General features: G+C 53.5%; 8 protein-coding genes and 1 non-coding gene across 9 annotated transcripts; 5 read left to right on the top strand and 4 right to left on the bottom strand.

The window, feature by feature from the left end:
* Window positions 1–44: 44 nt before the first annotated feature.
* On the bottom strand, window positions 45–2656 carry P170DRAFT_441250 (putative G-patch domain protein). Its single transcript, XM_024850273.1, has one exon. It carries the CDS (start codon window positions 2221–2223, stop codon window positions 364–366), a length of 1860 nt encoding a protein of 619 aa, XP_024699096.1. The 5' UTR covers window positions 2224–2656; the 3' UTR covers window positions 45–363.
* A 169-nt stretch (window positions 2657–2825) lies between these two features.
* On the top strand, window positions 2826–3230 carry P170DRAFT_62458 (uncharacterized protein). Its single transcript, XM_024855306.1, has one exon. It carries the CDS (start codon window positions 2912–2914, stop codon window positions 3149–3151), a length of 240 nt encoding a protein of 79 aa, XP_024699095.1. The 5' UTR covers window positions 2826–2911; the 3' UTR covers window positions 3152–3230.
* On the top strand, window positions 2947–3018 carry P170DRAFT_t207. Its single transcript has one exon. It is a non-coding gene; the product is annotated as a tRNA-Arg (tRNA).
* Window positions 3231–3987: 757 nt separating the features above from the next.
* On the top strand, window positions 3988–7814 carry kin1 (putative serine/threonine protein kinase Kin1). The gene is made up of 3 exons (XM_024855175.1): window positions 3988–4659; window positions 4733–5360; window positions 5428–7814. Exons 1-3 carry the CDS (start codon window positions 4018–4020, stop codon window positions 7368–7370), a joined length of 3213 nt encoding a protein of 1070 aa, XP_024699094.1. The 5' UTR covers window positions 3988–4017; the 3' UTR covers window positions 7371–7814.
* Window positions 7815–11436: 3622 nt separating this feature from the next.
* Window positions 11437–12665, top strand: clrD (histone-lysine N-methyltransferase Clr4; the record flags this gene model as incomplete). Its single annotated transcript, XM_024844864.1, has 2 exons — window positions 11437–12154; window positions 12205–12665. Coding segments are annotated over 2 exons (1179 nt in total), but the record flags the coding sequence as incomplete, so codon positions are not given.
* A 1149-nt stretch (window positions 12666–13814) lies between these two features.
* P170DRAFT_441245 (uncharacterized protein) lies at window positions 13815–14984 on the bottom strand. Its single transcript, XM_024850272.1, has one exon. It carries the CDS (start codon window positions 14684–14686, stop codon window positions 13958–13960), a length of 729 nt encoding a protein of 242 aa, XP_024699092.1. The 5' UTR covers window positions 14687–14984; the 3' UTR covers window positions 13815–13957.
* A 92-nt stretch (window positions 14985–15076) lies between these two features.
* cch1 (calcium channel protein CCH1) lies at window positions 15077–22076 on the bottom strand. The gene is made up of 4 exons (XM_024846030.1): window positions 20184–22076; window positions 17788–20118; window positions 17067–17730; window positions 15077–17008 (listed from the first exon to the last, which is right to left on the bottom strand). Exons 1-4 carry the CDS (start codon window positions 21786–21788, stop codon window positions 15291–15293), a joined length of 6318 nt encoding a protein of 2105 aa, XP_024699091.1. The 5' UTR covers window positions 21789–22076; the 3' UTR covers window positions 15077–15290.
* Window positions 22077–22730: 654 nt separating this feature from the next.
* On the bottom strand, window positions 22731–24109 carry P170DRAFT_369477 (uncharacterized protein; the record flags this gene model as incomplete). Its single annotated transcript, XM_024844906.1, has 3 exons — window positions 22731–23277; window positions 23424–23986; window positions 24059–24109. 3 exons carry the CDS (start codon window positions 24107–24109, stop codon window positions 22731–22733), a joined length of 1161 nt encoding a protein of 386 aa, XP_024699090.1.
* A 384-nt stretch (window positions 24110–24493) lies between these two features.
* P170DRAFT_441241 (60S ribosomal protein eL6) lies at window positions 24494–25784 on the top strand. The gene is made up of 3 exons (XM_024850271.1): window positions 24494–24653; window positions 24942–25277; window positions 25412–25784. Exons 1-3 carry the CDS (start codon window positions 24540–24542, stop codon window positions 25562–25564), a joined length of 603 nt encoding a protein of 200 aa, XP_024699089.1. The 5' UTR covers window positions 24494–24539; the 3' UTR covers window positions 25565–25784.
* Window positions 25785–26045: the final 261 nt, after the last annotated feature.

The following is a 26045-nucleotide window of genomic DNA, read 5'->3' as shown; positions in this document are numbered from 1 at the left end:
AATAAACTCAAAGACCGTTAGTTTCCACCTCCGCAACCACGCGGCCTCCACTTCCGATCGCTGACTCTTGCGAATCGGGACTATTCATCATCACTGAATAATGCCTTTCATCTTTACGACAGTTCTATTCTCTTCCAATATACGGACTAGACCGCCGGTTGTCGCCCAATCCCGACTGCACACCGTCTTCGACCCCCAGATCGATGTACCTCTGTCGTGTAACCGTCGTTTAGCTGCAGATCCTCGTTCCTCCAAGGCCAGGGAAGACGCGACTAAGCTATTGAAGCCGTTGAATTCTATTTTGACTCGGTGAATATCGATTCCTCGTGCCCCCTTAGCTACAAAAAAGGTTGCGCAATTCACTCAGTCCTCTTCATCCTCATCGTCGCTGCCAAAAATCGCCTTGAAGACCGCCTCTCCCGGTCGCTCTGTCTCCAGGGCATCGTTGCGCTCCGGTTCCATCACCACCGGTGGGCGTTTCTCTGCCTCTGCAGGTGCTCCTGCGCCCGAGGCACTAGACCCGCCCGTCTCCAGCATCAGCTGGCTCATCACATCCTGGGAGACCAATTCCTTGGGACGAGAATCGGTCTGGTACCCCGCCGACTCGAAGCGTCCGCCCGGCATGGGTTCCGCTCGTCCCGGCTGTGTGGCCGGGTCAAGTTGCACATGGTCTGGAGGTTTCACATTGAACCGCTTACACAAGAGACGTGAGGGGTAGAACGAAACGGTGCGTCGAGTCATCGGCCCAAACATTCCAATCTTCGCGGCCGCTACGGCCGGGTCCTCAGGCTTCTCGGCCGGTTTGCTCAGTGGTGAGTCGGTCGCAGAAGGGTCGGACTCATCTGCAGACCCCTTTGGCCCGGAGGATGCGGACGTAAACCGCGAGGCCATCAACCCGGACATGGGTTTGAAGACCTCCGCTGCTCGCGTAAACTCGTGGAGTTCCGCAACCCACTCGTCGGTGGTCGAGCCAGGAACCCGCTCGGGCAGCGTATCTCGAAGCTCGGCTCGCACTTCCAGGAATGTCCGATATCGCGAGCGTTTGTTCTGGTCCTCGGAGTATGGCATCCAGCCACTCGCCGCTCTGGTCAACGCCTGCACGGCGATTTGCTTGTCCAGTTTGGGGACAAGATCCCACATGTCCTTGCGCTTCTGCGAATTGGACAGTTCAAATCCCTTCGGCGCTTTCTCGCCCAAGGCCGGCGGTAGATTGGTTTTCCCCGTAAGCTTCACAATCCTCTCCCGAGCCTCCGGGGTCATCCAATCGAAGATGGATTTCCCGGGTAGCTGGGCCTCGCCCAAGAGCGCAGCTCTGGATGCGGGATCCAGCGAAGATGCCTTGGCTGCTTCTGCCGTGGAGACGTAGTCGCTATTGTTCCTTTCCGTTGTCGGTGCTTTACTAGACTTCCAGTCTTTGGGGATTTCAGGCGGCGCGTATTTCTTCTCCTGGGACGAGATGGAGAGGCCTGAGATGCCGTCGGCGAGGAGAAACCCTTCCAAGGGTAAACGCCCGTCATGGCATTTGCGAAAACCGGCGGAGCTTTTGGCCGCAATCGCTTTCTTAGATATAAAGACCGGCTTGTTGTTGAAAAGAGGGTTGGAGGACGATATGGCGGGTTTGCCAATATCGGTGGAGCTCTTCTTTTTCTTCTTCTTGTCCCCCCCGATGACTCGGTTGTAGGAGATCTGTGGCCCTAGCGAGTATGGATCATCGTCGTCCGACCCGGTGTCATTCAACACGCCCACGCCGAAAGCTCCACGCCGAGGTTCCTTGGCCTTGGGCTGCTTGGCCTTGCCCGGACCTATGAGTCGTCGACCGAAAAACTGATCCTCGTCCTCCGATGCATCGCCTCCATCCTTGCGGGACTCTAAACGAGATTCTCCCTCGAACCCGAGTCCCTTGTGATCTGTCTTATGTATGAAGGCCACCATCGGCGGATTTTCCGGGGCGAACAGATACGTCTTGTCGGCCTCGGCGCCCTTGGAGCCCAATGCTTCTCCTAGATCGGCCGTACGTCGCACCTTGGGACCGATTCCTTGGCCTTCCCTCCAGCCCATTTTCTTCAGCAGTTTAACGCCCATCGTTTCACCGCTGGTTTTGAGCAGGTCCATCAACCCTCCTCGACGGGTGGCATCCGTCTCGGTAGATCCAAATCCGGCAAAGTCGTTCGTGGTTTCAATCTGCCGCGCTTCCTCTGCCTCCCGGATGTCATCCTCATCCATGAAATCCTCCGGTCGCTGCTGCTGAGCGGGCTTTGCTCGGTTCTGGCGCGACGACACGAAGGCCGTCGGGGCCCAACCGTCCTTCGAACCGACGGTGTTGAAGTACCTGGAAAAAGACGGGGCCACATTTTAGTGTGCTGTCCAACGCGATCGACGAATCGTGAGCTCACCCGGCACTGAAACCACCGGTGAAGGCGCCGTGCAGGCGTTTCCTTCCCCGGTCGTCGGTCACCTCCTGTTTCCAGATGGGCTCGTAGGAGCCATCGTCGCGGACGCGATCATCCAGCGGGGGAAGAGGAGTTCCGAAGAAGGCGTAGGGGGACTGATGCGCTTGTAGATCAGCCTCGAAGGCTGCGCGAGTTCGTTTGGCGGCCATTGCGGGGGGATGCGAAGGCAGGTTACGGCGCGGTCATATTATGTATCTGATCGCGATCTAGGTGATGACGTATCGTTAGGATGCGAGGGCATGGACACTCGAGGGGGAAATGAGACCTACCCGAGTAGATTAATTCCGGAGCGAGCGGTCTGTAGGCTAAAGATTGGTCTACTAAGTAGACCGAGACCGAGTGGTGGTGATCGCAATGACGGGAGTTGCAGTGACGCTGCTCGGAGTCGGTCGCCTTGCCGATGCGACGAGACTCGAGACTCCGCACCGCCACGAGTGGCGGCAGATTAGTTCCCAAAGGTAATGGATACAAAGTCCCGCCGAACCGTCATCAATCGGGTCTCGTGGCGCAATGGTAGCGCGCTAGCTTCCGGTGCTAGCGGTTGTGCGTTCGAGTCGCACCGGGATCGATTTCTTTTTTGTTTTTCTTTTCTCGGGCTGGCGATGCAGGTGTTTCTTTTTTGCTTTTGTCGGTGGCTGGCGTACAGAAAAGGGGCAAAACTGTATGACCATCTGGACGTGCTCCGTAGAGGTCTGCAATAGACAGTATGGATGCTATACTACTCCGTAGGTGAAAGTCTCTCTGTCAGTCAGATAAGGTTGATCTCCCTACAACTGCTATATTAAGAACGCCAGGTCTGACGTAACGGCGGTCGAGCTGGGAAATGAGAGACGATCGCTCGTGGTGTTTGATGCGTAAGATTAAGATTGGCACGATGGGTCTCGTCCCTCATTCTCTAGATCCATCCGGCGAGGAATGTCTCGCGAGGGAATGGGGGTGGACATTTTTAGCATTAGGATTATAATATTTATTTATACTAGTTATTTCCAACGATTTCTCGTAAGAATACCTGGATATCCCTCATCCCGGCCAATACGAGTGACCAGCCTCCTCTGGTTGCGGCCCCCGTGCCGTCTCTTTCCCTCTTTCTTGCTTGCTTTCGACTATCAACAACCACCTTTCTCTCTTCCTTTCTCTCTCTCTCTCTCTCTCTCTTTCTTTCTCTTCCTCCGCAGTCCTCGTCCCCACCTTCATCTCCCTCGAACGGTCTCATCTTCATTCACAATAATAATCCCCTTGTTGGCTCAGTCAAGTACATGGGGCATCAGCCTGGCCGGTTGTCAGCCAACGCCAACTTCCCCGCCTCCCCGACCGACTGTCACTTGCCTTCGCTCGCTCTTTCGCTCTCTCCACGCGAACCACTAAATCCCATTCTCCTGTCTCGGGCTAGACACTCCCTGCCCCCTGGCTGTGAGTGAAGTGGCTTGGGGATTATTGGCTTTGCTTGTTTTTTTTTTTTTTTTTTTTTTTTTTTTTTTTTTTACCATCCTTTATTTTATTTGATTTTATTCTATTGTTTTGCTCATTTCCTCTCCATCCTCCCTCTCCCTCTCTCTCTCTGATCGTGATGTCCACCGCTGCTCCGTCCAGTGCGTCGCCGTCGGTCGTCCGCAGCCAATCCACCTCCTCCCGACCTCCCTCCTATCGCCCCGTGCAATCCGATACTCCTCACCGAACTCGAAGCGTCGCAGTCCGGCCGGCCACTGCCAACCAATCCCCCTCGCAACAGCCTCATCCTCCGTCGCAGAATTACTATTCTCATTCCCACTCCAAATCGCATTCTCATGATCGCCGCCCGCCTTCGAATCAAGCGCTGTTTGACAACTTAGCCCGTCGGGATTACGAGGCTTCGAGAGCTGCCCAACCGCCTCCCGCCCGTCGGAGCAGCTCCAAGGAACGCTCCCAGGAACGTCCCACCACCTCCTACCGCTCCGATTCATCTTCCAACAAACACCATCGCAACCTGTCCGTCCAGGGTCATCAAAGAAATAGCATCGATATGGCTGCCGCAGGGCCCGTCGGGGCCGACGCTGCTGCGGCTCCGTCCCAACCTGTTCCCGGCTCGCGACTGCACCCGATGAATCCGGTGCCGTCGAAGCGTCGCACAACGATCACGACGCCCTCCGGCCAGTGGACGCTGGGCAAGACGTTAGGTGCAGGGAGTATGGGCAAGGTCAAAGTAGGGAAAAACATGGAGACCGGAGAACAGGTGAGTTTTTTTTTGTCTTCTTGGGTGCAATTTACCGTGTTAAGTCGAATGCTAATGATGCTTCTCTTTCTAGGTGGCTGTCAAGATCGTCCCCAGGCAATCGACGGAGGAACATCGCAGCTCTCGCGAGGCGGAGAGAGCGGATCGCTCCAAGGAAATCCGGACGGCCCGCGAGGCCGCCATTGTCAGTCTCGTCAATCACCCGTATATCTGTGGCATGCGAGATGTGGTCCGGACCAATTATCACTGGTACATGCTGTTCGAGCTCGTCAATGGCGGGCAGATGCTCGATTATATTATTTCCCATGGGAAATTAAAGGAGAAACAGGCGCGAAAGTTCGCCCGTCAGATCGCAAGTGCGCTGGACTACTGCCACCGGAATAGCATCGTGCACCGTGACTTGAAGATCGAGAACATTCTCATCAGCAAAACCGGCGACATCAAGATCATTGACTTCGGTCTCAGCAACCTCTTTTCCCCGAGAAGCCTTCTGAAGACCTTCTGTGGCAGTCTTTATTTTGCCGCCCCCGAATTGCTGCAGGCGCGACAGTACACTGGCCCCGAGGTGGATGTTTGGAGTTTTGGAATTGTTCTTTACGTTTTGGTCTGCGGGAAGGTGCCTTTTGATGATCAAAGTATGCCCAAGCTGCATGCCAAGATCAAGCAGGGCGTGTTCGAGTATCCCCCTGGACTGACGGCAGGTATGTTTTTGCCCACTACAGGCTAATGGAAATTTCTCATGATACTAATGCAGTCGCTTTTCCGCAGAGTGCCGTCACATCATTTCGCGCATGTTGGTCACCGATCCCAAGCAGCGCGCAAGCTTGGCGGAGATCATGAATCACCCGTGGATGAATAAGGGATTCAACGGCGCTCCCGATAACAACCTCCCCCACCGCGAGCCGTTACAACTGCCCTTGGACCCAGACGTTATCGAGAAGATGACAGGATTTGATTTTGGTCCTGCAGACTACATTACCACGCAACTCACGAAGGTCATTGAGTCGGAGGACTACCAACATGCCGTCAAGATGAACATTCGCGACCACCCTCCACCGAGCCACGGCGAGAAGAAGCGCGGCATGTTCGACTTCTACAAACGGCGCAATTCGGCTAGCAGGGATACATTGTCAGCCCCGTCTGCGGAGGCGGTCCAACTGGGGTCTGATCCCTTGAATGCATACAGCCCGTTGCTGTCGATCTACTACCTAGTGAAAGAGAAGCTGGACAGAGAAAGGGCCGAGACCAACCCCGGTGCTCTCGGCGTGCCGCAGGCGGCCGGAGATGCCATGCTTCAGATGCCAGATCTACCCGCTCCCGAAGCGGCCCATACGAACCAATATCAGGTCCCGGGAGAAAAGGATGTCGGAAGGCGCACTCGTCCCCGTGCAAGGACCCATGGGGACGACGACATGGCCGATGGAATCAAGAATCTTAACTTGGCTCCTCCGGGACAGGCGTCACCTGCTCCACCGGCGTCGCAACCCGAGACTCCGGCCAAGAAGGAGAGTACCGCCGCGGGAATTCTGAGGCGGTTCAGCACCCGCAAGACGAAGGAGCGCGGCCGCGACCCCGAACGCGGAAGAATGAGCAGCCCCCATGCGCCGTCCTTGAGCGTTCAGCCCCCTGCCGATTCGGCCTCGCCCTTGTCTAGAGGATTCAGCATGAGGAAGACCAGACGTGCCGACCCCTCCCCTACGGCCATCCCGCCAGCCAGTGGCAGTCAGCCGCAGCAAGATCTCCTCGCCCCCGGATCGGCAGAGCCGGCCTCGCGGTCCAACAAGTTTCTCGAGAGATCGACCAGCGTCAACTCCGCCGATTACCGCGCCCGAAGGACGGCACGAAGAAACGACACGGACACTATTGGACAGCCGCCCCCGAGCAGCGGGTCAGATCACAATGCGAACGTACCTAAAGATCAGACCCCTTCGAAGGACTCGAGGTCGACCGGCCGTACGCACGCCTCCCGGACCATGTCGCTTGGCCACGCCCGCCGGGAAAGTATCCAGGCACGACGCGCGCGGCGAGAGGCTGCCCGGGAAGCCAACGTTCCCGAGGAGACCGATGCGGACATCTCCGGGGCGGGGACGGCCCTGGAGAGTGCGAACGAGGGCGAGGATCTGTCGAAACCGGTGTACCTCAAGGGACTGTTTAGTGTGTCCACAACCAGCAGCAAGCCCCTGCCCGTCATCCGCGCGGACATTATTCGAGTACTTAAGCAACTTTCTGTGGACTACGTTGAGATCAAGGGAGGGTTTAGCTGCCGCCACGCGCCCAGTATTGACTTGGAAAAGGTGACGGACGCGGCGCCGCCCAGCCCTGACCGACAGGGCCATGTTTCGAACCACCGACGACGGATCAGTTTCGGCGGGCTGTTGAACCACGACGAGGGCAAGGAAGAGAATCGCCACACCCCCAGAACACCGCGTCGGACCCGGGCTCCGCCGGACCGTAGCTTCGTTTCCAACTCGGATGCATCTGACGATTACGTTGGTCCTCGCGACAACTTAGCCGTGGGCGAGCGTGTAGTGGGAGAGACCACGACCCGTGTCCAGAGCGATACCGGAGAGAACCTGATTCTTCGATTTGAGATCCTCATCGTGAAGGTTCCCCTGTTCTCGCTTCACGGTATCCAGTTCAAGAAGGTCGCAGGAGGAATGTGGCAATACCGCGAGATGGCCAAGAAAATTCTGGACGCCTTGAGACTATAACTGTGTCCAACTTGGATTTGTTTTTCTTTTTTGTCTTTTTCACACCCCCTGTGAATGATATGGACGGCCTCATCATGAAGCATTTGCACGAGCATCATGTTTCTTTTCTTTTTATTTATTCCAGCCCTTCAATAGCCCCCCTTCTCCATAGCATCCTGTCTTCCCCTGTCCCCACCCATCTATCTATCCATGCTTTTATCTTCATTATTCCGCACCGCTATGGATTCGTTCCTGTCAGCTTTCGGTTTGCATCTATACTTGAGCTGGCTCAATTCTACTGTAACTGGTTTGTCATGGTGTATATTAGGCCCGAGAAAAGAAAAGGACGCATCATGGATTCAGACAGTTTTGTTTTATGTCCTCTGTTTTGTTCGATAAGGCTATTGGTGCGCTGTTTTCTTGTCTCTTTTTGTATATCTCAGTTTACAGTTCGTTCTATTTCTCCTTCAGCCCTGGTAATATAATCTCTGTCGCTGTCTTTAGTTCCTGCGTGGTGCTTGTTGACTTGATTATTCTTGCGGCTTGTTGTCCATACGCAGTGAAAATATTATATAGATTAGGCTTGATGCTGGTAAGTTGACTGGTTTTATTGATATTAAGGAGTGGAGGTATACTGCTGTGAATATACAAGTGAATGGATGCTGGAGTTAGTTTTATGGTTTGAAAGCAGGTAAATTTGCTGTCAACTTGATTTTTGACCAGTCACAAAGCAGTGTAGGGGAGGTAATATTGAATAATCACTTATTGTCATTAGAGAATTGGACATAATTACCCAGCAATTATTGATAGGTCGCAAAGGAGGTAAACAATCCCGGTGTATGCAATCCATGTCTTCGTCCTGCCTATTTAAGAGATAGATCAGTGTGTCCCATGTGTGCTACTGATAGCCATGAATTCTTTGGATATTGGCTTGACACTTGCCAGCTATAGGCCGTGTTTGTAGGGCTCTTGTCAGGCCTGCTAATACTAGCTTGGCCAATTTAGCCAAGAAAGGTGCTCTAGAGATTTCTTGCGACAGAACTAAGGTGGATGGTTCAGAATTAGGAAACTAGTCTCAACGAATGAACCTGTAGCGACAACATGATCGTCTTGACGGGTAGTTAGCGGCCCCGGGGCCCGGGCTAAGCAGCTGCGGGCGAAGTTTGGGAGGCGAGCCCCAGACGCGGGCGGCGGATCCCCCAAGGCAAACCCTAGATTCCAGGCGCCGAATGCCAGTTGGCCAGCGGACGGATTTGGCTTGTTTGTGCCGTTTGCAGCAAGTGGAGCTTAGCTCTCGGACCCACATCCCCACCGATCCTTCGCTTTCTCTCTTTCCTTTACTCTCTCTCTACTCTATTTTCAACAGACTACCCAGGCCAAATGACCTTGCTATCGTGGTTAGATACTCAAAAACCATTGTCTCGGTCGCTCTTGATCTCAGACACGTCCGTGACCATGAAACAACCCAGAAAAAGCCAACGCTTCATTCACAACCCTCACAGCCTGAGCTCTTGAGTCTTGAGTCACCAGAACCCTCAAGTCTCTGGTTCGTCAAGTCTCCTTCTGGATGGCCTGGTCGCCAGCTCTGCAGATGCACTGCAAGTCCTCGATTACCCTCTAAATTGTGTGTCAAAATTTGTCATTTCTTGATTGAGAAATCTCTGGTCCTATTGGTTTATTTTCTACTTCTAGCCTGCTACGCTGTTGTCACTTGAGCCCTTTACTAATGTTTACAATTAATCTTGGCTGACAAATACCATCACTGACAGCAAATCGCGAAGATCTTTGTCAAATCAAGATACCGCGCCCTGCCTTTGTTGAAGTGGCTGCCCACCCTTATATTATCCTCATATCAAGATCCCACGTATAAAGCGCAACTGGATGGATGATCGCATCGGATTCACTAAGGCATATAACACAAACGGGCAAATTTGGTACGAGAAGCGACAACAAGCTTTCGCACTTCCGACCGCTCAGAACATAACCGTCGGCCTAGATGGCCTATAGCGCTCAATGGGAGCGAAGTATTTGTATTTCTGAAGACGGAGACGGACCTCAGAGATCTATCAGTGTTGGCCACGGCATGTCTAGGTCATACTAATCTGGTCTGGTCAGCAGATATACACCAGGCAACCAGGGTGGCCTGAGTTCCAACATAAATGTCCCGTGATAGGGCATTGCGCGTCTCATTGTGTTCAAGAAAGCGATTTATATGCGTTTTAACATGTCGTTGCGAATATAAATCCTTTCTACACAGTTCCTAATAAAGTCGACGTTTCGACATATCGGACTTTTATAATTGACTCATGAGCGTCAAACGAACAACGCAAACGAGCCGGTTGGTTGCACAAGTATGCCTCTACAACACAACTTAGTTGGCTACCTTAGTTATTATGATGACTTAGTCAGCACAGGGCAGATCCGTGCTACTCTGACAAAAGGCTTGAAGAGCAGGCAAGAGAAACTAAGTCAGCCGGAGTATATTAGTGAATGAATGGGGAGTGCCCGAGAACGCACCCGGAGCACTTATACTGGCCCGACGTAGTGTACTCGCGACAGGCAACCAGGCAGACTTGCAGAAACAGTTCAGTTAAACACTAGAGGTAAAAGAAGTATACTACTATTTAAGCATTTGATTTACTCCTGTAGGCCTCGACATCTGAGTGCATCGTCCGACCTATAATTTGATGATCCTGCTTAGTCAGCACTGATATCGCGCCAAGGAAAAACAAAGGAATTCCTTAAAAACTTCAAACAACTCTCCTGGCCTTATAAAAGCCTCTAATTTTATTCTGAAAACTGCACCTGATTCGCTGAATTATTCTCTACAAGTCTGTCGGTTTATTTCATAAGATCAGGTAATTTGCAGTCCTAGATCCTGATTGGCCCATTGTTGTTGTTTGATAGATCAAACGCGGGTGAAATGGGAGCCAAGCGGGCGCTCTGAACGGTTTTTCCTGACAAGTGGAATATCGGATTGATCTTCCTATCAGACTGGCGTCTCACTCTACCTGATCTTCACCTGATATCAACTTCTTTTTAACTTCACTTCCCAAGAATTCCCTTTATCATCTTTAATTCACTAGAAGACAATTCCTTGTTTTAAAACCAGGTTTTCTAGGTTCTTCCTGCTCTAACATGTTACATGATTTAATATTCACCTCAGATATAAACCCTATGACTAAGCAACCATTTCCCCTGCCCAAACAGGACTAGCCTCTGCAGAGTCCCAGACTTGCGTGCCCAAGAAGACTTCCTCTCCTTTTATCTCTCTTTCCCCAAGGGCCTGGAGTGCAGTCTTGATCCCCAACCGCGCCACCTTTTAGCGGCCTGGTTTCGCCCCCTAGGGTGTATCAATTCAAGATGGTCATCGACCTGACCCAAGACTCCGATTCCGACACCCAAAACCACCCCAAGACTTTGGTAAGTGAGGTTTAAGTGGATATCGTATTCCCGGATTTAAGCCCCATCTTGTTTCTTGATTTTTTCTCGCCCTTCCATGATCTTTATGTTATTATTTGGTTTTACCTGCGCTCGGGGGCCGAATACGCCTACGAGATTCCTTATAACCTCTAGGGTGATATTATCATAATTCCCAGCTGGCGAGCTTTATAGGTTACTGTTTGATTTGGTGGGAGCCAAAACCCACTTACTTTACTTTGATTTTCCTCTCAGATTTCTTGTGCTCTGTGGATCGTGTCTTGTGATCATCAGCTGACCCCGATCTATACAGACTCCTGCAAATAACCTCCACCTGACACATTCACATCCCAGCTCGGTGCCATTGAAGAGAAAGCAGAGTACTCTCGAATGGCCCTCGGTCTTCTCCACCTCTCCCTTTAATCAGGCCAATTTCTCTGGATTCTCAGATAACAGGGGGACTGACAGTGATAGCTCTGGCCACTCAAATCACTTCTTTAAATCACAAGCCCAGCGCCATCTCCAATCTTTTGTTCACTTTAATCAACAAGACCATGCGGTTCCACAGACCAAACGGCAACAGAATGTCCCTACCAATGGCGCTCACCAAAAGTCTCATGAAATCACCTATCACCAGCCCTCTCTTCTGTCTCAGAGACCAGTCCAGCCGTCTACTCCAAGCCCTGGTCCCACCAGTCAAGACCAACTCCAAAGCTTCAAAGTCGTTGTCCCCTCTCCTTCTCGCCAGCTGAGAACTGAAATAGCCAGCGCTCAGCGGATCACCTCGGAAGTTCCTACTGGCCTCTCTGAGAAGTACTACCCGACAGATGCCTATGAAGAACGCGCCCTTAAGGGTGCTTACCCAAAGTCCAAGAGAGTCAATCGGGCTGAGATTCCCTTTGAGATTGGAACTCCCGGTCCCTTTCTTACTTCCCGCCCAGAAGTTAACCTGCAGCTTCAGCGTTCACTCCAGCGCAAGTTGTCTGCCATCAAGGGCCCTGCCGTCACCTTCGCTGCTACTGATCAAAAGCTGCTGGCTCAGTTTGAGAATTTCGAATTCATCAATAGTAACCTGCTGCGGAAAGGTGTCCAGCCTGCCCCGGATGAGTTTCACGGGGGTTGCTCCTGCGCGATGGTCTGTGACCCGAGCCGCTGTACTTGTTTAGAGACGGAGGAGGACGACTCCAAGAAGACCATCATTCCGTATGAGCGAGCCAAAGACGACGCACGACTGATGGTGCTCACGCCGGAATTCATGAAACGGAACATGATGATATCCGAGTGCGGGTCTCGCTGCGACTGCAACGCTGGCTGTTGGAACCGAGTCGTACAAAGCGGCCGCCGCATTCGATTAGAGATCTTCCACACCGACAACCGTGGCTTTGGTATTCCTCTCGACCCAGTATCTACTGACCATCCGCTAACTAAGATACAGGTCTCCGGTCCCCAGACCACATCCGCGCCGGGCAATTCATCGACTGCTACCTCGGCGAAGTGATCACCAAGGACGCGGCGGACGTGCGCGAAGAGCTCTGCATGGCTCGACACGGCCACTCATACCTATTCGGCCTGGACTGGTTCGACGACACCGTCGAAGAAGAGGACATGTTTGTCATCGATGGGCAGAAATTCGGCGCCCCCACGCGCTTCATGAATCACTCGTGCAATCCTAACTGTCGCATGTTCCCCGCCACCCGCAACCAGGCCGACCAGCGTCTCTACGACCTGGCGTTCTTCTCGCTGAAGGATATCCCCCCTCTGACTGAGCTGACGTTCGATTATAACCCGGGCTCGGAGAAGGTCGATCATGTCGATCCGCAGGCGGTGGCGTGTCTTTGTGGGGAGAGCAATTGTCGAGGACAGCTGTGGCCGAATCAACGGAAGGGCACGAGATAGCGGTTTGCTCAGTTGGTTTGGACCTGTCTGATCTGTCCGTCTACCGTTATGTATCAACAATCGGAGACTGCGGACGAGTCGAGGGAACATACTACATGCCTTCTGAGTCTCCGCGCTGTCAGTCTGTCTACTACACCTCGCCATCCTCCCAACAAATCGACCTTCATAATACGCCTGAGCGAGATACACAATACCCGAGACCATCCAATATCCCCAAACCCAACCCTCCGACTCAAGTGAAGTCCGAAGTTATGTAGGACAGGAGATCAGAACCCCCCTTGTATCCCCTCCCTTTTCTTTTCTCTTATGTCTTTTCTTTTTCTGTTTTATCGCTTTTGGCCCGCTCGAAATACAAATACCCACGCCATGTTTCTGATCCTCTTTTGGCATGCATGCACTGGCTGTTAGCGTCTGCGTCTGCGTCTGCTTTCTGTGGCGGGTGTTCGGTCGTCAGGTAGTTACCATGGTGGATTTCTTTCTTTCTGTTGTTTTTGTTTTATCTCTAGTGGAGTGGAGTGGAGGGTGCATGGTGGATTGATTGAATGTATCTATCTACCTGACGTATGTGCATGGTGTTGGTTGAATTGAATCCAGTACTGGCATGACCTCACTCAATCAGAATCAATCAATTGAGAGGATGTTGGTTTGGTTCATGGTTAGTTTTGTTTTGGTTAGTGCTCATGGCTAAACCACCTACATACATTTCAATGTGTAGAGTGAATATCCCTGCACATGAATCAAAAATGAAGAACCAGAACCAGAAAATAGGATAGCCATAACTGTATCATACGATATCAACCACTACAACACCAGACCATCATAGAAAAGGCAAGATAAAATGAAAATGACAAATGGTATAAACAAATCCAACCTCACTTATAATAAATAAGAGTAAACAGTCTTATCTTCATTTCATCTCAGAATATACTCCGTCCACGCAGCTTTATATACTATACGAATCAATCAATAATCAAGCATCGCTTCAATACTCCGTCCGTCCAACTACCGCAATAATAAATTTCCAACATTGAAGACCCCAACTGGAACCGGAACCGGAATTCACATCAAGTAAGAGCAGAATAAAACCACCAAGAGCACCGAAATAAGTGAGAGAGTGATAATCAAACCAAACCAACCAAAACAACACCCGAGAGAAATATAGAAAAAGAGAGAGAGAGAAATATAGAAAAAGAGAGAGAGAGAAATATAGAAAAAGAGAGAGAGAGAAATATAGAAAAAGAGAGAGATATAGAAAAAGAGAGAGAGCACATCCATAGATGGCAGACAAGAAACTACCCCCTCCCCTCCATAACCTCAAAAATGCCCCCCATCACGACCCTCTGCTCCCTCAAACCCCCTCCCAACCTCGTCCTCTCCCACGGCGAACCCGAGCCTGACCCAGCATCATAATCCATCTCGACCGCCCCATCCATACTCATCCCCATACCTTGATACTCCCCCCCCGCAAACCCCCCAATCCCCAACGCCGCGTCGGCATCCGCACACGCCGCCCACGAATTCGGCGGTGCCGGCCTTGGCTCCAGCATCTGCAGCCCGAGGCGCTCGATCTGGTCCTCGCGAGCGCGCCACCGCTCCTCGCTCAGCGCGACTTCTGCGCGCGAGGGCCGTCGTCGCAGAAAGATGGGACGCGAGAGTGAGCGCGCGCTCAGGCGGAACGGCGAGGTCCTGGTGCGGGGCCCGCTGGATGGCGAGGGGCTGGCGCTGTAGCTGTAGCCTGGGGTCGAGGGGGCGTGGTGAGGAGGGTGAGACGGGAGGGGGTCGTCATCGTGGCGATCGCGGGTGGGGAGGCGGCCGCGAGGGTGGGTTGGGTGATGGTGGTGGTGGAGGCGGCGAGGCGGAGAGTAGTAGAATGGGGAGGTTGGGGGGGAGGGCGACGAGATGGAGGCGGTGGTGGCGGGACTGGTTGGGCTTCTGGTCGGGCTGGTTTGGTCTTGAGGGCGTGGATGGTGGTGATGATGATGGGGGAAGGAGGTGTGGAGGGGGTTGAGGTTGGGGCGCATTTTGATCGGAATAGAGTAGAGTAGAGTAGAAGATGAGATCGAAGTGGATAGAAGGGATAATGAATGAGGATCGGAATGTCGATCGGCAGGATAACGAGCGATTAAATACGAACGAGCGACACGAGATGGCGAGAAGGAAGAGGATTCGGATGGAGATTATATGATAAATACAATACAAAGAGAGCCGAACGAAGACGGCGATCGGCAGGTGATGGATCAACTTTGGCTGCTTCCGGAGGCGCCGTTTCCGATTGTTGGCAGGAAGAAGAAGAAGAAGAAGAGGAAGAAGGTTCGCTCGGAATCGCCTCCTCGAATCCGCATCCGGTAATCCCTCGCCTCCTTACGCCTTGCTCGTTCGGTCAATCCGATTCATTCTGAATTCGATGGATTCGATCATTTCAATTCAATTCAATCGATCAATCATACATACAAAGATCACACGCCACCGCTATGCAATTCCCAAGATTCTAGCGGAATGCAATTTCACGCCAAGACGTCAAGAAATGAGATGAGACAAAATAACAGGTACCAGCAGTTTACATGTGCAGAAAGTAAAAAAAAATACAAACAAAATCATATCATCCTATCATAGAGTTAGTATATACTACGAATCCGACCGTCGATCCGGTCGTCGCTGCGTGAAACTGCGCCGGATACTCTCGCCCCAGGCCGACTCGCCCAGCGACTGCATCACGTCGCGCACGCTCATCGTGCTGTTCTGGCGCGAGTGCTCCGATGCTTCCTGCTCGTGAGGGTCCGGCCCCGTGTCGTAGTTGGAAGACATCGTATGTGCGCGATCCCGTCGCGGCGAGAGCGACGGGCTGATGCTTGACCACTCCGTCGTCGGCGAGCTGGTGGCCGAGATATGGCCCAGATGGCTGGTGTCGATGCGTGGCAGATGGGCTCCGCGCGAGGACGATGGGCCGGGGTCTCCAAGGCCACCGCTGCTGTGGGTGGGCGACGTGGGAGACAGCATGGGCTCGCCGCCAGGCACCAGGGGCTCCTGCGTCGCCAGTCGCCGCCGTTCCTCTTCCGGCCGGTCGTCATGCGATCCGTCGTCGACGAAAATCTCCGGCACCGAGAACTGCGGCACGAAGCTCATGCGCGCCGACTTCTTGTGCTCGACGCGCCGTCGGAACTCGCGCGACCAGTACAACGTGTCGAAGAAGCCGATGACCGTGGCGCGACGCACCGCTTCGTCGACGCGCTGCAGTCGGGCCCGCCGACGCAGGAACTCCTCCAGCCGCAGACTCTTGCTGTCGGTGATCACGTTGTAATGGGCCAGGATCATGAGACACGAGTGGAACGAGATGCCGCGCACCGGGTCCGCTGACACCAGCACCTCCTCGTAGAAGGTGTTGAGTCGCTGCCGCCGCTCGCGGACGTTGTCGATGTCGATGCGTCGGAGAATCCGGCCCATGCGGTCCAGGTCGAGTCCTTCCACCACGCGCCGGTGCGCAATCAACGAGTCGCGCTTGTCGACCTTGCACTCCTCCAGGATGCGCCCGATCGTGAACTCGCCCTCGTAGATGCGCATCGAGAAGACGCCCGACAGCTCTCCCAGCAACCGTGGGAACTGCTCCTTGGAAATGTACCCCGTGCCGTCGGGGTCGTACGTCGCCCACGCCTGCTTGAACCGACGGATTTCCTCCCGGCTCAGCGCGTAGAGCCCGCTGCTTCGCTGGTAGACGTAGGAAAAGCTCTCGAAAATCAACGACACGAACAGCGACACGAAGATGTACATGCTGATGATGTTCCAGGAGATGAAGAGGGAGCGAGCCCACGGCGCACTGCCGCAGTCGTCGTTCAGGAAGTCGCTGCCGTACGTGCACATGGGCGGCTCCATCGTGGCAAAGTCCTCCATCAGCTCGTTCCACCCCTCGCCGCAGCTGGTCCGGAAAAGAAGGATCAGAGACCGGGGAACGTCGCGGAAGTTGACGTTGTTGTTCTCGCCCTCGCCGAACTTGGTGAGTCCGAATGCCTGGTTCATCGCAATCGCGTACACCAGGAACAGCACGAACCAGGTGGCCAGCAGGTTTCCGATGGACGTCAAGCTACCGGCCGCCGTCTTGAAAAGCTGGTCCAGTTGGTTGTTGCGCGGGATAAGCAGGAGCGTGATGGCGACCAGAAAAAGCTTATTTAACTCAACGATCACCTGTTGGTGTCCAAGGAAACTGAGAACCGTCGTGGCAAATGCTCCCGGAACGGCGAGCAATGAAAAGAGGTCCCAGGAGCTTCGAGTAAACCGGTGCCAACCCAACCCAATCAGTCGGATGAGGACGTTGGCAATGTAGAAAAGACAGAAGAAAAAGAAGAGACCCTCTGCAGATATATAGTCAGAATACAATCAGAAATATAGAACTTCAACGCGCTAACTCACTTCTTATTATATCCCACAATTGCGGCTCCGGATAGAATTCCAGAACAAGCAGCAAGAGATGCAGCATCAGAATGGTGGTAACACATCTGGCCCATCGACCATGTTTCTTGACGGCGACCCGATAGCACCACATCTTCCACTTGTGGCTGGAGTTCTCAAACGAGCGTTTCGAAGGGGAGATCTGCCGGAGAAGCTTCCTCAACTCGAGCCAGGACCGCTGCTCGGCCGTGAGGAAGGCCACGCCGGTCTGTTCCGTGTAGTTGCGCATAAACACAGACACGAACAAGGTCAAGACGAAAACGGCTCCGAGCAAGTTGAACACGATGAAAAAGAGCCCGTTCTCCGGGGCGACGTAGTCCTCGGGTTGCTGGCCCTTACTGGTAATGCTCATGGCGCTGGACTGCACATCGGTCCAGCCCTCTTGACTGACAATCTGAAACAGAATGAAGAGCGAGTTTCCGAAATTGTCGAAATCGTAGTACGGATTAGCAGCTGCCCGGGGCGCGAGAACCTCCCAATTGTAAGGCTCGCTGATGTACTCGTTCACGCAGTAGTCCAAATTGCCCTCGAAGTCGTCATCATTGCACTGCACCAATTGGCCGTTGAACAAATTGACTCCGTAGATGGCGAACGGGATCAGAAAACTCATCGAAACGGATGCGGCCTACGCAAAATATCAGTCATGTCATCTTTGTCGCGCAAGGTTGGCGCAGGGACTTACAGCAATAACTTTCCACCCTCCCACAATGATAACGGAGTGGAAGGTATTCTTGGCACTGTCGCTGACGTTCAGCAGTCTCAGCGCTCTCAGCGCCTTGAAAGCTCCGATGGCTCTAGAAACTCCCCAGTCCTCGAACAGCGAACTGATCACGTTGATCCAAAGTGTCACGAGCACGATGCCGTCAATAAATCCCCAAGATCCGCGGAAGTAGGCGTTCGGCGTCCAAAAGAACCCGTCCGCGATGACTTTGATGAGGGCTTCAATGGTGAATAGAATGGCAAATCCCATATCGGTATATGTGAACCAGTCTCGGTCGTTCCGGAAGTGGTCGCGTTGATAGATCGGGGTGGTGATACACGCGAGCAGCACCATGGCGACAATAGCGGCGTAGACAAATGCAGAGAACGAGTACCACACCGGCTTGTAAGGGTCGACACCTTCGACACGCTGGTGCCCTCGTCCAGGTCCTACAATGCGCTGACACAGTCTGCGGAGGTGGTTGTCCGGCGCGAAGAGGAACAGGGATTTGTTGTAGTTCGGATGTCGCATGAGGTATTCTCGCTGTGCTCGCTTCCTCTGCTCGGCGGCAGACACGACCTCCTGCGCCATGGCCCGGGGGTCCAGCTCCTCGTAGGCGCGGGTGAACTTCAGTTTGGAATAGAATGGATTTGGCTCTTTACGCGTGACGTAGGATGTAGCGGTCGTCCACGCCCGCGCAAACACCCCCGGCTGCTCGGTCTCTGCCGCAGCCGTCGCCTCCATATACCGACTTCGGCGGTTCTCCGCGACTCCTTGTTGCTCGTCCAGGAAATCTTGAACGACAGCATCTTTTAGAAGCATCTCCAGAGCCGCTGGCCCGTAGTCGAGTGGGTCTTTGTAACGGTCCGAGTCCCGGCCCATCATGAGGATTTTGGTCAGGGACAGGTTCCCCTGGGAAGTCCCACTGACATGCTTTTGCTCCAGAAACGCTCTGACCTGCTGAACTCGCTTCTCGTCCTCCGACACATCGAAACTCTCTTGGATGACCGCAATGAACATGTTCAGGACGACGAAATTGGCCACAATGAACCAAATGATGAGGAAGGTGGCGGATATCCAGGCAGTATTGTAAGGGTTGGTTTTCGAGGTGGCATTGAAGAGTACACTAGTCCAATTTTCACTGGACAGGATCATGTACATCCCGACGAACGAATTGTAGATGTTGGTGAAATTGATGTCGGCAGGGTCAACGTCGAGAAGCTGAGTGCGAAAGAGCTGAGTGGCAAAGATGGATGCAAGGTATGTGATCAGAAACACAAAAACAATCAGGTTCAGCAAACCTTTGGCGTTGCGGAAGACAACCTGAATCAAGTTCCTTGTCACTGAAAAAGCCAGCACCACTCGGTACACCCGAAGGATCTGAAAGAGAGTGAGGACCGAGTACGGCCTCCCGGAGTGTTTGATGGCGGGGATTTGGATAATGCAGGTGATGATAACGAGCCCCAGGTCTACCCAGTTGCGCCGGTGCCTATGAAACCCGCGCCAATCGGAGGCAAAGCGCAAGATAATTTCCACAAGGAGCGTAAAGGTGATGACCGTTTCCGTGACATCGACGAATGTTTCTCGACCCTCCGACATGGAATCGCTTCTCAACGCCTGAACGATGAGACCGAAAAGAATAACAGTGACCCAGAACCAGTCGGCCTTGTTATATAGGCGCTTGAAACTACTCTCTTTCGGAGCTGGTTGCTGCTCTTTCTCCGCCGTGTCGACTTTGTTCACGGCAAAAGCACTCCGTTTACTCTCTTCTCGGATGACCTGAAAGGTGTGTGTGATGACGGCAATCAGCAAGTTCACCATCCATAAACTGAGAATGAGAAATCCAAAGGCGAAAAAGAGAGCGGCAGCAAGATAATCACTGTCGGTCATGTAGTAGAGGAGATCGGTGAATGTATTGGAGCTCATGATGACAAAAACGAGTTCCAGCGAGGAGAGGATGTTGTCGAAGTTCACGGTTCCACCATAAGGGTTCTCGTTTTCGACGCACTCTGATCCTTTTGGGCAAATGTAGCCTTTTGGCTTCGCTTGGCTCCTTTCCCCATTCATCTGGATCCACGAGAGTTTGTTGCCGGTGACGGGATCGAGATATCCACCACATAATTGGAGAGTGCCATCCGCGTCATTCAAGATAAAGTCTTCTTGGCCGTCAATGCCACGCCAGACGCAACTTCTTTTGAAACTGGACTTGAAGCTTTGGATGCCGACAATAGCAAAGAGAAGCCAAAAGAAGCCTACCAGGAAGGCAACGTGCACCATTAATGGGGCAGCCCTCTTCAGACTTCGAAGGATAATCTGTTTTCACGTACATCAGCAACGTCGTATCTTGCGCCAATTTCATACGTAACGGCGGAACTTACAGATGTACCATTGGTCAATGCCAGGAGACGCAAGAGACGCAGACAACTGAGCATTCGAAAGACGAAGAGTTGCTGGCGGGTCTCGACTCCGAACACGGAAAGGAAAAAGGCGACCCAGTAAGCCACCACGGCGACAAAGTCGAGACGGTTGAACGAGTGTCGAAGAAAGGCCCGATGAGCGAGTCTCACCCGACGCTTCTGGAGAGGGTCATCGACCACAGTTTGCTCGAGTTGATTCAGCCCGCCAGTGAACGTGCGTATAATCGAGGCCTGTGGGTGTTCCGGGGCTGGTGATGCCTTTCTCGTCGATAATTGTCGCTGCGGAGCGATGAGATTCTTCCCTTTCTCCGCCACGGCTTTTCTAAACCCTATCGATCGATCTATGGTACTATACTCGACAGGATTCATGATGAAGCCCGACACCAGGATTTTGGCAATCAGTTCAAGCGTGTAAATGACAAAGATGGCGAAGTAGGGATAGTCCATCACACTAGTCCCCCATGGGCCGGCGTTATGCCAGTCTGACATGGACGATTCAATCGTCAGCAGGATGGTTTGGATGATGATCACGATCAGAATGAACGGCTCGGTGAAGGGGTGGACCAAGATATCACACAGCCACAGGCGCAGAGGGTTATCGGGGCCCAAGATGCCGAGGGACTTCCCCTTGAGCGGATTGTTGAGCGATCTCCACGCCTTACTTGCGGTCGACTTCTCTCTTTTGACCCGGCCGTTCAACTCGGGCGTCGAGGGCGCATCGTGGGCGTAATCCGGCAGCGATGGAAGCGACGGGGGTTCTTCGAGCCGCGAATTCTTGTGGGACTCCTCCCTCTGGATCGATTGTTCCACCACCTCCGGCTCGTTACTAAGGTTGACCACACGCTGGGACATGGACTTCATCATCGAGCTGGCCCGCATCAGAGCAGAGCCCGACGCCGAAGGGGACAGCGAGCGCCCCCTCTCCGTCGCAATGCTCCCCCCGCGACTCCGTCCACCCAGTCCACTTTCCATATTATGCAGATCATCACCCAGGCGCGCCCCCGTGTGGCTGTCGTCCGGGAAATGGACGGTCTGCGCGCTGTGCCTGTCATTCTGCCTCCCGCGCTCGGGGGTCGCCCCGCTGATAGGTTGAATATTTCCGATATTGGTCAAGGGCGCGGTGTCGCTATATGAAACGCTAGGGGTGAGGTTATGCGCAGGCTCTTGCAGGCCGTAGCCGTCCAAGGGCACGGTGTCGAGGTCGTCGCGGCTGTGCGTCGCAGGATGGCCCGGGGGCCCTTCGAACGAGAGTCCGACCGAGGAGATGGCGGCCGCGAAGGCCCCTGGATCTTCGGGGAAGGCATCGTGGGCATCGGATTCCTGGCGACGGTGGTGCGCGGTTCCTGCAGCCGTCGTGCTTTCGATCGGGGAATCCTCCGCTATTCTCTCGTAATTCGTCTCCGACCGGCGTCTTCTGGTCAACGACCGCCCCGGAAGAAACCTGGTCCCCGCCTCTTGATGTCTCCCGATGTCCGGCGGGCCGGAGAGGTCTTGTAAGGGAATTGAATGATCTGACGAAAAGCTGTCTTCGTGGGGGCCGCGATCATGGCCGTTGGAAGCCATCATGGGCACAATCGATTTGCTAACCAAACGCAGACATCGCAGGTCGCAAACGCTCGAGAGGTCAAGGGAAGATGTCTATTCGATGGAATTTCGCAGGTAGACGGTCAATCGGGCGTAGCCAACGGTTGGGGGCTGTTGTTTGATATCCCCGGTGCCTGAGTTCGTCCGGAGAAGAAATGTCTTTTTTTTCCTCGCTGTCTTAATTAATTAATTTGGGGGAGAAAAGGTACAGGGAAAAGGACTTTGGCTGAGACGGTCGGCACGGAACGTTTAAAAACGGGGCCAATCACACCGGACGAGCTGGCACGAAGACGGCATAGTCGGGAGGAGCAGCAAGCAGAATAATAATAGCAATGGTTGTAATGAATCCAAGGGACAGGTGGTCGACGACCAGATCGCAAAGTCGCGGAGCTTCTTGGCCAAGCCGGGGCTGAGGACGCCGCTGGGTGGCCCGTTGAAAGCCTTACGGCTGGTGAGGAACCACGGGTTGGTCGCCTGCAGATCACTAACAGATACTTCATGTTCAGGGACTCTGCAGTGCCTGGAGGACGACTTACGGCTTACGGCCTACTGCTTACTGCCAATAATAATAATACCGTCCTTGTCCATGCATAACATTCCCAGTATGCAACCCTCCCTCTCTGTCCTGGTACATTCGGCCCTACGGAAATATGCGCAGATGGAGACAATGAGGTTGCCTAACTCCGGGCCCGCCAGTGCCAAAAATAGACTGTTTGGTTGACACTTTGACAAGCTCCATCCGGTCTTCATTTGGACAGATTGAAAATCGCTGCTCTATGGATCGGCTTCATTTCCGGACGGCTTCTCCCGGTCGGCTTTTTTCTATGGTGGGAAAGAAATGGCTACTAGTAGTTACATGGGAAAGACCGATGGAAAATATAAAAAAGAAGAGGCTCAGATAATATGTAATAGTCATTCAACAAGTCAGTCCGTCTCCATCGGATTGCCCTGGGCCGAGTCCTTGACGTGATTCCGAACCCCTTGCAGAAATGTCTCGACAGCATCCCCTCCGCCCAGTGGAACCCCTCCCCTTCGCAGGAACCCTCCGTTTTCCACGGGAATTTTGAGCGCCTCGCTGATACTCGGTAGACCACCGTCTCGGATCGCCGTCGTCAAACTCGCCAGGCTCTGCGTAAACTGGGGCGAGTGGAGAACTTTGCGAAGAATGCCCTTCTTCTGCGACAGCTCCAGAGATTCCATGACCGCCGACGCCAGCTCCGCGCTGTCCTCGGCAGGCACTTCGTCCACTTCGGCAGCCAACAAAAGAAGCGTGGGGGGCAGGAAGCTCAGGAGATTGTCGACGGTCTTGTCATCCGCGGATTCAACAAAAGGCAACGTAGCGGACGGTGGAAGGAGATCTTGCAGCGTAGTGAATGGTCTGTCAGGGTCCTGGGATTGGTTGCTCGATTTCCCTTGGATGGACTGCAAGAAGTTCTGCACGACCGACGAAGGATCCGAGTCATCAGCTGCTCTGTGACGGGGTTAGCATATGATTCACAGAAAGCATAACAACAAGGTTGACATCGGCCTGCTCAGCCGGAAGACTTGGAAAAAGTGGGGGGAAAAAAGAAAAAAGAAAAGAAAAGAAAAAAAGAAAAAACAGAGCTCTGTACCTACGCTCTTCCGCCGTCGGCACCACCCTCCCTCGACTCCTGGCCTTCCTCTCTGACATCTCCGCCGGTAGCATCCGGGCCCGCTCCGCCACTGTTCCCGCCGTGGTTGTGACTCGGGTCATGGTCGACACCTTCGACATCCTCCATGGTCTCGTCATCATCGCCGCCGCCAGAGCCTCTGGGCAGGTTGGCGATTTCATCCTCCACATCGACCTCCTCACCCTGGAGCAACGTGTTGACGATGTCGCCGAGCTTGAGATCCCGAGGACTGAACCAGCTCGCATCGCCTCTCTCGTGCTGGGTCTTGGACTGTAGCCAGAACAGATACCGCTGGGAGCTGGACGAGAACTTCAGGACGTAGACACGACCGTTCGTGGGGGTGCTGTTGTTGGCGGGCTTGTAGGGCAAAAAGCTTCCGTCCGAGGGGACCATCACCAGATCCAGCTCGGGCTCCGTGTGAGGAGCGGACCGGGGCCGCCAGCAGAAGTGTACCAATTCATCTTCCGAGTAGAGATAGATATAGCCGGGCGTCGTCTTGGGCTTGACGATGGGAGTGTCACTGGAAGTCTGTGGTCGTGGCACATCTGCAGTCAGCGCAAGTTTGGATGGGTGGAAGCTACGGTCGAGTCTTCAACTTACGTCCAGGTCACAGATGCCGGCCTTAAACGTGATGATCGGGTCGATCGACATGGTGGAAGAATGGAAGTCAATGACAATGATAAGCCGAAAGGAAAGTCCAGGTGGATCGACTTCTGATGATATACCCCAGACAACACGGGACGCTGAAGTTGGGGAAGAAGCTGCGGCGTGAGAAGATACGTCAGTTCAGGCCCAGCAACAACATCGGGCCGGCTGAGTCAGCGGGCCGGGTGCGTTCTGGGTCGCTGTGCGGCTCCCTTGGCCGGTGCCTCAGGCCGGCCAGGCGGGCGCTCCGGGCGGTCAGGCGGCGGTCCAAATCGGCACTAGCGCATTTCGGCTAGGGCTCGTGATTCCCACAAACCTCAGATTTCCCGCCCTGGGCCGCAAGTAGACCGTCACACATCAATTCCAACAACCACCCGCCGTCGACAACCACCCCCCTTTCATTCTTTTCGACTCCCCTTCGTCCCCAGCAGCCAATATGTCGGACTCTACTGTTGGCCAGACGAAGCAGTTTGGAAAGGGCCAGAGGACCGTGCCGGCCCAGAAGGCCCAGAAATGGTACCCCGTTGATGACGAGTCGCAGCCCCGGAAAGTCAGTACACCCTGAGCAAGGAAATCAAGCAGAAAAAAGCAGCAAGTCCTGTGTCAATGGGAGATACCGGTCCGTTATTTTGAACAAGTGCGACAATTGCGCCGGTCGAAATCCTGCGGGACGAGAAAAAAGACCGGTGCAGATTGGGGAACCATGGAGTTTTTTGATAACGGGATCGCATCTTTCGTTTTCGCATGATTTATATGCTTTTTTCGCAATTTCCACATGTCTTCGACCACAAGAGAAGCCAGAACCAATATTCTGACAATTTTTGTTGCAACGATCTAGGTCCGCAAGGCTGTCCGTCCCACCAAGCTCCGTGAGAGCCTCAAGCCCGGTACCGTTCTGATCCTCCTCGCCGGTCGCTTCCGCGGAAAGCGTGTCGTCCTCCTCAAGCACCTCGACCAGGGTGTTCTCCTCGTCACCGGTCCATTCAAGATCAACGGTGTTCCCCTCCGCCGTGTGAACTCCCGCTACGTGATCGCCACCTCCACCCAGGTGGACGTCAGCGGTGTCGACGCCAAGACCCTCGAGAAGGTCTCCACCGCCGACTACTTCACCAAGGAGAAGGTCAACGAGAAGAAGACTGAGGAGGCTTTCTTCAAGCAGGGAGAGAAGCCCCAGGTATGTCATGAAATTGCGCCCTGTGGAATTTCTCAATCTACGCATCCGGGGAAGAGATTCTGCGGATGTGTGGGGAGAGATTCGAGATCCATATCAGTCCAGATCACTAACTAGGTCTTTTTCCACCTCTACAGAAGAAGGTCGTTGCTAGCGCTCGTGCCAGCGACCAGAAGTCCGTCGACCAGTCCATCCTCGCTAGCGTCAAGAAGGAGAACTTCCTTGGCAGCTACCTCGCCACCTCCTTCAGCCTGCGGAACGGCGACAAGCCCCACGAGATGAAGTGGTAAACATGTCGATGCGGCGGCCGCGGGTTCGGTGATTTGAAGTGTGGAGGATCTTTTTAAATGTGAGGGGCGGCTTAGAATGCAGATTGGCAGTTTTTTTTTTACTTTTTTCCCTTTTGTCTCTTAACTACTCCCCCTATCTCCTTCCTCGTTACCCGAGGAAAGACGGGTGAGGAACAAGAGGTTAAAGGAAGAAGGGAGAAAAAAGAAGGTCAACGCAGGGAAAGGAAAAAGCACAGCTTTCATGAAATATGTAACTTCGATTCGGAGTCCCGATTTTGCTCTTATTAGGATTTACGGTCAATTCGGAAGAAAAAAAAACACAAAACAAAACTCCTGGTTGTTTTTTTCTTTTTTTCTCTTCCCCCGTCTCCCCCCCTCTGTTTCACGAAACCCGGCTGGTTTCTTTCCTCACTTCCCTCGCGTCTGAACTTCTTTGGCTGCTGATCTCGCAGGACAATGTTTCTCAATTATGTTTCTTGAT

Source organism: Aspergillus steynii (genome assembly GCF_002849105.1).
Source record: "Aspergillus steynii IBT 23096 chromosome Unknown P170scaffold_10, whole genome shotgun sequence".
Classification (NCBI taxonomy): Eukaryota; Fungi; Ascomycota; class Eurotiomycetes; order Eurotiales; family Aspergillaceae; genus Aspergillus; species Aspergillus steynii.
Note: the sequence above shows the minus strand (reverse complement) of the source record. Positions and strands in the feature narration are given on the sequence as shown.